Below are 10,486 nucleotides of genomic sequence, written 5' to 3' on the forward strand. Positions count from 1 at the left end.
CCCTCCTCCAGGGGTTCCGCGCGTACATGTGAACGCGTCTTAGACGCGTGTTCTATGCGTTTAAAGGCAATCTCCCCTTCTTTTCTCCCTGCCTCTCTCTTTGCCCAAGGCGGCTGGTTAAATCAAAAAGGGGGGGGGGAGTTTAAGGGGAAGGAGAGAGGGCGGGGCCGGGACGTCAACGGATTTTGGGGAGGGGGCGCAGAGAGAGAAGATTAAAGTCAAATCAGAGACGGAGGAATTGGGGGAGATCGGAGAAAGGAAAGAAGGAAGGAGGGAGGAAGGGAGGGAGGGGAATGAGTGGAAGGGGGCAGCTCGGGAGCGCGCCTCCTCTACCTTGCGCGCTCCCGCCCTTCTGGCTCTCTTCCCCCCACCCCCACCCCGCACCTTCCTCCTCCTCCTCCTCCTCCTCCTCCCAACTCTCTCTCTCTCTCTCTCTCTCTCACACACACACACACACACACACCACGCCAGCCCAATAGACTGATGAGTTATTGTCATGTAAAAAGCAGGCAGCGTTGAGACCCGCACCGCTCCGCTATTGTCCAGGAAGGGAAGAGCCAAGTTGGTTGGGGTGTTGTTGGGGTTTTTTTTTTTCCTCTCTCTCTCTCATGATGAGGACTATATGCTCTAGAGACCTCAAGGCAAGGCAGCTCCTCGCCGCCGTTTTTTCATAAAACCAAGCTCGGCTGCAAGCGGGGAGGCCACTCTGGAAGCGAGAGCCGAGCGGCGAGCACCCTTCTCGCTCCTTCCCCGAGGCCCTCGCGGCCAAGCCAGCCAGCCAGCCAGCCGGCCAAGCGTCCCGCCAGAGCCCGTCCCTTTCCTCCCTCTCCCCCGTCCCTCCCTCCCTCCTTCCCTCCCGAGTCGAGTCCCCTCGGCCTGGGCCAGCTCGAGCCTCCGTTTTTTTTATTTTTATCTTTTTCCTTTCTTTTTCTTTTTCTTTTTCTTTGGGGTCTTTTTTTTTTCTCCCGATGTATAAAATGGAATATTCCTACCTCAATTCCTCCGCCTACGAGTCGTGCATGGCCGGCATGGATACGTCCAGCTTGGCCTCGGCTTACGCGGATTTCAGCTCCTGCAGCCAAGCCAGCGGCTTCCAGTATAACCCCATCAGGACCACGTTCGGGGCCACCTCGGGTTGCCCGTCCCTCACGCCCGGATCCTGCAGCCTGGGCACTCTTAGGGACCACCAGAGCAGCCCCTACGCGGCAGGTAAGCCCTCTCTCTCTCCGCCCACCTGGGAAGGAAAGGAAGGCAGGAAGGCAGGCAGAGGAAGGCAGCCGGGGCGAGCTGGCTTAAAAACCTTTGATTGCATTTGAGAAGTGTGCGTGTGTGTGTGTGTGTGTATGTGGGGGGTATTAAATCTCGTCTTTACCAAACGAAATTTGCTTACCCAAATGAAAGGATTTATCACGTTAGAAGCGATCGCAGGGAAGGAGAGAAGGGGAGAAAGGAGGGGTGGGGAGGTGGGGGAGGGAAAAAAAGGGGGCGCGGCGGCGGCGGCTGTAATTCACTTACACGGTTACACTATCCGAAGTCACACCCGAAACCGCCAACAAAATTATCTTAAGCTGCCAAAATGATCGGCATAATTTATTTATTTTGCGAAGGAGACTGAAAAGCGAGGGGGGAGAAATAATTAGATAAAAGCGAGTGGAGGGTGATTACTGACATCCACGGCGGCTTCTTTCTCGCCGTTGCCAAAACCTCCCTTCCCTTCTCTTCTTCTTCTTCTTCTTCTTCTTCTTCTTCTTCTTCTTCTTCTTCTTCTTCTTCTTCTTCTTCTTCTTCTTCTTCTTCTTCTTCTTCTTCTTCTCTTCCTCCTCCTCCTTCCTCCTCCCCCTCCTTCTACTATTTCTTCTACTACTACTACTTCTTCTCCTTCTCCCTCTTTCTCCTTCTCCTTCTTTCTTCTTCTTTTTCTCCTTCTCTTTCTTCTTCTCCTCTTTCTCCTCCTTCCTTCTCCCTCCTTCCTCCTTCTCTTTCTTCTTCTTCTTCTCTATCTCCTTCTCCTTTTTCCTCCTTCCTTCTCTTCTTCTCTTTCTTCTTCTCCTTCTTCATCCTCATCCTCTCTCGCTCTCTTGGAAGGAGCCCCTTTTCCTACAGCTAGGCCGGCAGACAAAGAGGCGGTGACATGAGCCTCCATCCGGATTTGCCCCCCTCATTTTCAAGCCGCTCTCCCGGGAAGGATGCGCTGGATCCAAACAAGCCAAGCTCTGGGACGCCGCCTCGGACCTCTGGCCCGGGACTAAACCCGCCCAGCTGCAAGGCTTGAAACCCACCCACTCCCAGCAAGGAAGGGCCGCTCCCTCCCGGTTCCAGGGACGAGCCCCTTCCTCGCCTGGCCGGACACACCTCTTAGGTTCGCATTTTTGAAAAGGGCGCAAGTCTTCTGGTTTAAACGCCCGCCTGCCCGTCTAAACGGGCCACCTGCCGTCGGAGAAGCGAATCTTTCGCGCGGCTGCGCTTCGCAGCTTTCTGCCCCGCAAAGAATCGCTGGCAAAAGCTGGGGAGGTTTGAAAAAGCGGAGGGGGGAGCGGGGGGAAGAGAGAGGGCCTTTGCACAATTTCATCCCACACCTTAGCAAAGTGGGGGGGATCCCCTTCTCCCTCCCGTTTTGGATCAGCGCAATACGCAAAAATGAAGTTTCATTGTAACACGCAATAGGCAAAACTGAAGTTTCATTTTAATACGCAATAGACAAAAAATGAAGTCTCATTTTAAAAGGCAACAGGCAAAACTGAATTTTAATTGTAATACGCAATAAGCAAAACTGGTTTCATTTTAAAAGGCAATAGGCAAAAATGGAAGTTTCATTTTAATACGCAAAAAATGAAGTTTCATTTTAATATGCAATACGCAAAAAATTAAGTAATTTTAGTATTCAATGTGCAAAAATTCAGTTTACTCTTTTTTTTTTTACACACCTCCCGTAGGCAAAGCGAAGCGAGCTTTAACTTTTGTTTTTTGTTTTTGGGAAGGTGGGGGGTGGGGGCAGATGCCCGTCCTGCGTTCCGTAGAAATTAAATCATGAAAATCGCCGCCTCTTTCGTGCTAAGAGGAATTGGCGTGAAGAAGAAGGCGAACGGTGTGCGTGCGTGTGTGTGTGTGTGTGTGTGTGTGTGTGTGTGTGTGAAAGGGAGAAAGGAATCGCGCGTCGAGACGGCTTGGCTTTATTTTTAATTTCCTTTGCGCGCATTTCCCCAATTTTTGGGGGGGTGTGTGTATGGAAAAAATAAAATAAACGCACTCCCTTCTGTTTAAAGCCCTCTCCGGAAAGGGCGCCACGGGGAGAGCGCAAGGCCGGGCTTTAAGCGGAGTGAGTCCGCCTGATTGTATACTCTCCTCTCTCTTCCTCCCTGCACCCCACACCTTTCAGTCCCCTACAAACTCTTCACTGACCACGGCGGCCTGAACGAGAAGCGGAAGCAGCGAAGGATTCGCACCACATTCACCAGCGCCCAGTTGAAGGAACTGGAGAGGGTCTTCGCCGAAACCCACTACCCGGATATCTACACCCGTGAGGAGCTGGCCTTGAAGATCGACCTCACCGAAGCCCGAGTACAGGTAGGGAAGAAGGGGGATGGGGTACTCAGTCGGGGTTAGTTAGTTAGTTGCTTGCTAGCTTGCTTACTTTACTTTATTGTCATTGCACCTGGTGCAACGAAATTAAATGCCATTTTCAGTGTACATTATAACCATCAGAATAAAACACGAACACGCACCCTTCGCTTTCAATGCAACTGAATTGAAAACCTCGGATATTGCATTCATATCGCACTATACGGGGAAAAAATTAATCTAGTGGCTGCTCTTGGTTGGGGGTGGGGGACTGGTCAGGGCAGGTGGGGAAGCCCACCGCGTGGACCGAAGAGCTGTGGGGCAAGCAGCGCAGGCGAGGTAGCGAGAGAAATTTGCTGGATGCCATCCGACCGGCTGAGAGAGAGAGAGAGACAGACAGACAGAGAGACAGGCAGAGAAAGAGAGAGAGAAAGAGAGAGACAGGAGAAAGAGAGAAAGAGAGAGAGAGAGACAGAAGAAAGAGAGAGAGAGAGAGAGAAGAGAGAGAAACAGAGAGAAACAGAAGAAAGAGAGAGAAGAAGAGAGAAAGAGAGAGACAGAGACAGAAAGAGAGAGACAGACAGAGAGAGAGAGAGAGAGAGAGAGAGAGAGAAGAGAGAGAGAGAGAGAAGAGAGAGACAGAGAGAGAAACAGAAGAAAGACAGACAGGAAGAGAGAGAGAAAGAGAGAGAGACAGAGAGAGAGAAGAAGAGAGAGAAGAAAGAGATAGGAAGAGAGAGAGAAAGAGAGAGACAGAGAGAGAAGAAGAGAGAGAAAGAAAGAGAAAGCAAGAGACAGAGAGAGAGAGAGGAAGAGAGAGAGAAAGGGAGAGACAGAGAGAGAAGAGAGAGGGAGAGAGAGAAACAGAAGAGAGAGAGAGACAGAGAGAAAGAGAAGGATAGATAGATAGATAGATAGATAGATAGATAGATAGATAGATAGATGATAGATAGATAGATAGATGTAAATCTTTTTTTTAAAATTGTGGCTTAACTGCTGAAATCGTAGCTCTCGGCTAACCAACCTTGGAGTCCACATTGGCGCCGCATAAGCCAAATTAATGTCTTGACAACAGTGCAGAATTGTTTTGCCATCGTCTCCCCCGCCCCCCCAGTATATTATGGGGGCCTTTCGGGTTGACCTCCCACTCAAGGAGAAGCTACATTTGATCAGCCTTTATTTGTGAGGGGCGGGGTGGGAATTCCAGAGCCTGCCATTTGAAGCAAGGTGGGCGAGCATTTATGTCCTGTTGAACCCCATTCTTGACTTCAAGTCTTGTCATCTGGTTCGGGTTGAGACATCACTCATTTCCTAGGGAGCAATTTGGATATTCAAAATCGGGAAGAAAGAGAACGTGGGCGAGGTATGTTAATTAATATTCGATGGTTACAGGAATTTAATCTTGGTTTTTTGTTTATTTATTTACTTCTCTGAAGCGTTTCAAGTTTGATCACCTGATCATGAGAATTCTGCAACGGTGGTGGTGGTGGTGGGGAAAACGGTCGTAAGTCCCTTTTTTCCGGTGTGCCATTGTAACTTTGAACGGTTCACTAAAGAAACCGTTGAAAGTTGAGAACTACCTATCATCATCATCATCATTGTTTCATGACCCCACAATCCCTTGCTGGGGTGGCGCCTGGACAACTGAATGGAGCTAGCAGAGCGTTTTACTGGCCGGATGACTTTCCTGTTGCCAGTCCTGTTGTTCAGCAGATGTACTCTCAGTGTGCCCAGAGTTGTGAGAACTACCTGTATTTTCTTTATTTATTAAATTTACCTGCTGCCCATCTCACTTTTGAGTGACTGGATTGTACCAATGGCTTAAGAGTGCTAAGAGGACAGCCAAGCAGGTTCTGTCAGAGGCCCACCATTCCGATTAGGGGAATGGGTCATCATTGGCTAAATAAAAAAAAAACAAAACCCTAACCGGATAGTATTTAGTAATAAAATATTTGCAGCTCAAGGTTGACATGAGGAGTCCTTGATGCTCTCTGGGCTTGGTAGTTTTCTTGCAAACATTTCATTGCCCAAATGAGAAACCTCCCTATAGGTATATAGTATTTAAATACTATATACCTGTAAATATACCTCCTTATAGTATTTAAATGGGGACAGTGGCAGGAGATTCCCTTCCACCCTGCCAAAAAAAATAGGTTAGGGTCTGGATGGTGAAGAAGAAATTGTACTGTTGTCATGGGTTTCATGACATCACTTTGCCTTGAATTTTTGTGCGGCTGGCCGATGAGAAATCTACCCACTGCGCTGCTATATGTCTATGAAGATTCTCAGTCATTCAGGTTGTCTGAAGAGCCGAAGAAGCTTCTTGTATGAGAAGCGAAACCGTCCTCAAAGAGGCGGGGGGCGGGGACAGGGACCAGAAAGTCCAGTTGCACTCTTGGAGGGGAAAAAAACACAACCCTTGTGGGATACTATCCATTGTACTGTTTGTTTTGCTTCAATAAACTTTCCAGAAAAACATTCCAACAACAGAGAAATAGGTTAGGTAAAAGAGAGCTGGTTGGAGCAGTTTTTCATTCTCACCCAGGCCCACCTCACAGGGGTGTGGTTGCAGGGTAAAGAGGAGGAGGAGGAGGAAGAGGAGGAGGAGGAAGAGGAGGAGGAAGGAGCATTAGATAGGCCTGCTGCTCCAAGTTATTTATACAAATAATAAAAAGTGGGATTTTTTTTTAAAAAAAAATCTAAATAAATAAATCTGAGGTCGTCTCTATCTGAGGATAGTTCTAAATTGGCATAATTTTAATCCATTGAAGGATTTGGGGAGGTTTTTCTTCCAGGAAACTCCGAGACCGAGATTCCGTAATTGACTCTTTCCTACCACCCCCCTCCCCCCAAAATAGCATGCCATCTTTGGAAAGGAGTTATTTGCGTTCATAAGCACATTTTGTGACCAAAGAAGGAATCCCAATGATCTCCTTTATTTACTGATCAGTTTTAGCACAAGGATATTCCAACCCTCCCTTTTTAAAACAAAAAAACAAAAACCCAGCTCTTTGTCTCCTCCTATTTCTCAAGGTGATTTGGAGGGTGGGGGAGGTGAGGAAGGGAAGGGGTTGGCGATGGTTAAATCATACCTTTAAACTAACTCAGCGTCTTCCAGGGGGCATCTGCAATTCGTTGAACATTCGTTCAAAATTCATTGAGATTTTGTTCAAAAAAACCGCCTGCAAATCTAGGAAATTATGTTAGATTTACGAGTCAGCTTGAGAAATCTATTTAGAAAATAGAATGGAATGGAATGGAAGAAGAAGAGGAAGAGAACTGAGTAAGGAATAGAATAAGGAATAGACATAGAAATAATAGAAATAGACATAGAATAGAATAGAATAGAATAGAATAGAATAGAATAGAATAGAATAGAATAGAATAGAATAGAATAGAATGAAGTTTAAAATATAATAGAATGAAATTTAGAATCAAATAGAATAAGGAATGGAATGGAATGGAATGGAATGGAATGGAATGGAAGAGGAATCGAAGAGGAATCGAATAAAGATTAGAATCGAATCGAATCAAATAAGGAATAGAATGGAATAGGAATGGAAATAGAATAGAATATAATGAAGTTTAAAATAGAATAGAATGAAATTTAGAATCAAATAGAATAAGGAATGGAATGGAATGGAAGAGGAATAGAATAAGAATTAGTATCAAATCCAATCGATTAAGGAATAGAATGGAATGGAATGGAATAGAATAGAATGAGCTGATTACGGACCTTGGAGGTCTTCTAGTCCAGCCCCGGCTCAAGCAGAAGAACCGATATACTTATTTTTCAGAGAAGTGACTGGATCTAGGATCACTTTAGCGGGCTGCGGGAAGCGGTTTTAGATCGATGGGAAACGGGGCGTTTGGATTCTTGCCATTCGGCTTCAAATTGATATTCAAATTAATTTAATTCGTTTAAGGATGAAACCGAGATCAAAAGCCGAATAAATCCTTGGGAAAGTAGAGAGGAAGCCCCCTTTTAAACCCACCCAACCCCACTCCAGAACCGATCACGGAGCAGAACCCGCTTTTCCAGCCTCACATCGCGCGCGGAACTCGGAAGCAAGGGCGTTAACGGAACGGGCCGTCCGACACGCGTCTTGGCTCCTTCCCGGCGGGCAGGGAGAAACCCGAACTGGGAAGAAAGGGCGTTGTCGAAAGGGGGATCCGACACGCGTCTTTCCACCTTCCCGGCGGGCAGGGAGAAACCCGAACTGGGAAGAAAAGGCGTTGTCGGAACGGGGCCCGTCCGACACGCGCTCCTCCTTCCGGCAGGCAGGAGAAACGCGTCTTGCGTCTTTCCACCTTCCCGGCGGCAGGAGAAACCCGAACTGGGAAGAAACGTTGTCGGAACGGGGCCCGTCCGACACGCGTCTTGGCCTTCCCGGCAGGCAGGGAGAAACCGAACTGGGAAGAAAGGGCGTTGTCGGAACGGGGCCCGTCCGACGCGCGTCTGGCTCCTTCCCAGCGGCGGAGAAACCGAACGGGAAGAGGGCGTTGTCGGAACGGGCCCGTCCGACGCGCTCCTCCTTCCAGCGGGCGGGAGAACCGAACTGGGAAAAAGGGCGTTGTCGGAACGGGGATCCGTCCGACGCGCGTCTTGCTCCTTCCAGGCGGGAGGAGAAACCGAACTGGGAAATAAGGGCGTTATCGGAACGGGCTGCCAGACACGCCTCTTGGCTCCTTCCCGACGGGCAGGGAGAAACCCCAAGCGGGTCGGAGAGATGGGGCTGGAAAGAAATCGGGGTTCGGCTGGATTTAACCCGCCCGGCGGTCTCTTTTTTTCTCTCTCTTTCTGGTTTCAGGTCTGGTTCCAGAACCGGCGGGCCAAATTTCGCAAGCAGGAACGGGCGGCGGCGGCGGCAGCGGCGGCGGCCAAGAACGGCTCGTCCGGCAAGAAATCCGACCCGTCCCGGGACGATGAGAGCAAAGAAGCCAAGAGCACCGACCCGGACAGTACCGGCGGCCCGGGACCCAACCCCAACCCGGCGCCCAGCTGCGGAGGCGGCGGGCCCAGCCCTGCCGGGGCTCAAGGCAGCGCCGGAGCCGTTGGGCCCGGGTCGGAAGGGAACAAGGGCGCGGCGCCCCCCGGCTTGGCCGCAGCGGGTCCCGGGCAGGGCTGGGCTGGGGGTCCGGGCTCCATCGCTTCCATCCCGGATTCCTTAGGCGGGCCCTTCGCCAGCGTCCTCTCCTCTTTGCAGAGACCCAACGGCGCCAAAGGCACTTTGGTGAAGGGCGGCATGTTTTGAGGGGTGGGCGGCGGGGCCAGCCTCCCCTCGTCCGGTTTGGGCGCCCCCTCCCCCGACTCGCGCTGCGCCCGGTTCCCGGCCACACGTGGCCCGTGGGCTCTATCCCGGGCTTCCTCCATAGCTCCCTCCTTCTCTCTGTCCCTGTCTCTCTCTCTGTGTGTGTGTCTCTCTCTCTTTCTCTCTCTCTCTTTCTCTCTCTGTCTCTCAATATCTCTGTATCTCTCTCTCCCTGTCTCAATATCTCTCTCTGTCTTTCTCTGTCTCTGTTTTTGTCTCTGTCTCTGTCTCTCTCTCTCTCAATATCTCCCTTTGTCTTTCTCTGTCTCTGTCTCTTTCTGTCTCTCTCTCTCTCCCAATATCTCTGTCTTTCTCTCTCTCTCTCTCTCAATATCTCTCTCTGTCTCTCTCTCTCAATATCTCTTAATATCTCTCTGTCTTTGTCTCCCTGTCTCTCCGTTTCTCTCTCCCTCTCTCAATATCTCTGTCTCTCAATATCTGTCTCTGTCTCCCTCACACTGTCTCTCTCAGTCTCTCTCTCTCTCTCTCTTTTTCTCTCTGTCTGTCTCTCTCACAAAAAGCCACCCAACTTTTGCAAGGTAACCCCCTCCTCCCTCCCTCCCCCATCCAGCTTCCCCCACCCAGGCCCACCCGTCCCCCCCCTCCTCTGCCCAATGGGGGCCCTTCGTCCTTCTACCAAGCCAAGGGCTTCACTCCACCCCCACAGCGAAGGGAGTGCACATTTAGTGGCCCAGTGCCCCCCCCACTCGGGGGAGGGAATTGACCAGGCACCGACCGTTTCCCTTCGCACACTTGGGGGTGCAGGATCAATTCTGCGGGATCCTTGGTGCTCTCTTGAGCATGGCAGTTTCCTCAGAGACATTTCGTTACCCGACTAGGTCATGTCATCAGTACTGGGGTCTGCGGTAGAACTGTGCCAAACCCCCGATGTGGAAATGAACATTGGATCCAGAAAACACCCTGTCCGACTTCTTACTTTTCTGTAAGAAAACCACCCAGCTCAGAGAGGGCCAAGGATCCCCAATGGCTCAACCCTGAGCTACACATCTTCTATTCGTTAGTACGGATAGTCCTTGACTTACGACTACAACGGAGCCCACAATTTCTGTCCTTAAGTGAGACATGGCTTAAGGGTGCGTTTGGGGGCCCCCACCTCCATTTTGCAGCTTTTCTTGCCACCGTCTTTAAGTGAGTCACTGCAATTGAAAGGCCAGTAACCTGGTTGTTAAGTGAATCCAGCCCCCCCCCCCCACTGGTCAGAAGGTCGCAAAAGCGGATCATGTGATTTTTGGCATGCAGCAACGGTCCTAAATATGAATCGCTTGCCTGCCAAAGCATCTGAATTTGGATCCGAAGGAAATCAAAATACTGCAAAGGCCGTAACTATGAACAACGGTGCTAAGGCGCTTTTTTTTTCAGTGCCGTTGCCCCTCCAAATGGTCGCTAAACGAACTGTTAGTCAAGGACTCCCTGTACCAAATTCTGGGCTGCACATCCAGGCCTGGCCACTAGAGGGCAGCCTCAGGACAACCCAACCACCATGGTTTGCTGCCCCCTAGTGGCTTTTCCGGATCAAGGTTTCAACCAAAGCTCCTTCGCAGGGTTTGCAACCGGGAAGGAACTTGCCTCCCTGGGGATGCAAAGATGGCCCATTT

General features: G+C 50.0%; 1 protein-coding gene across 1 annotated transcript; it reads left to right on the top strand.

Moving 5' to 3' along the window:
• Window positions 1-912: 912 nt before the first annotated feature.
• PHOX2B (paired like homeobox 2B) lies at window positions 913-8,813 on the top strand. The gene is made up of 3 exons (XM_087936838.1): window positions 913-1,209; window positions 3,377-3,564; window positions 8,370-8,813. Exons 1-3 carry the CDS (start codon window positions 969-971, stop codon window positions 8,811-8,813), a joined length of 873 nt encoding a protein of 290 aa, XP_087792964.1. The 5' UTR covers window positions 913-968.
• The last annotated feature ends 1,673 nt before the right edge of the window (window positions 8,814-10,486 follow it).

The sequence above is a fragment of the Pseudonaja textilis genome, chromosome 6 (assembly GCF_049901715.1).
Source record: "Pseudonaja textilis isolate UNSWEBS1 chromosome 6, rPseTex1.2, whole genome shotgun sequence".
NCBI lineage: Eukaryota > Metazoa > Chordata > Lepidosauria > Squamata > Elapidae > Pseudonaja > Pseudonaja textilis.

Coding starts and splice junctions, on each gene's coding strand:
- PHOX2B (XM_087936838.1), top strand. CDS start 969: ATGTATAAAATGGAATATTCCTACCTCAATTCCTCCGCCTACGAGTCG. Junction 1,210..3,376: donor GAGCAGCCCCTACGCGGCAG/GTAAGCCCTCTC, acceptor CACACCTTTCAG/TCCCCTACAAACTCTTCACT. Junction 3,565..8,369: donor TCACCGAAGCCCGAGTACAG/GTAGGGAAGAAG, acceptor TTCTGGTTTCAG/GTCTGGTTCCAGAACCGGCG.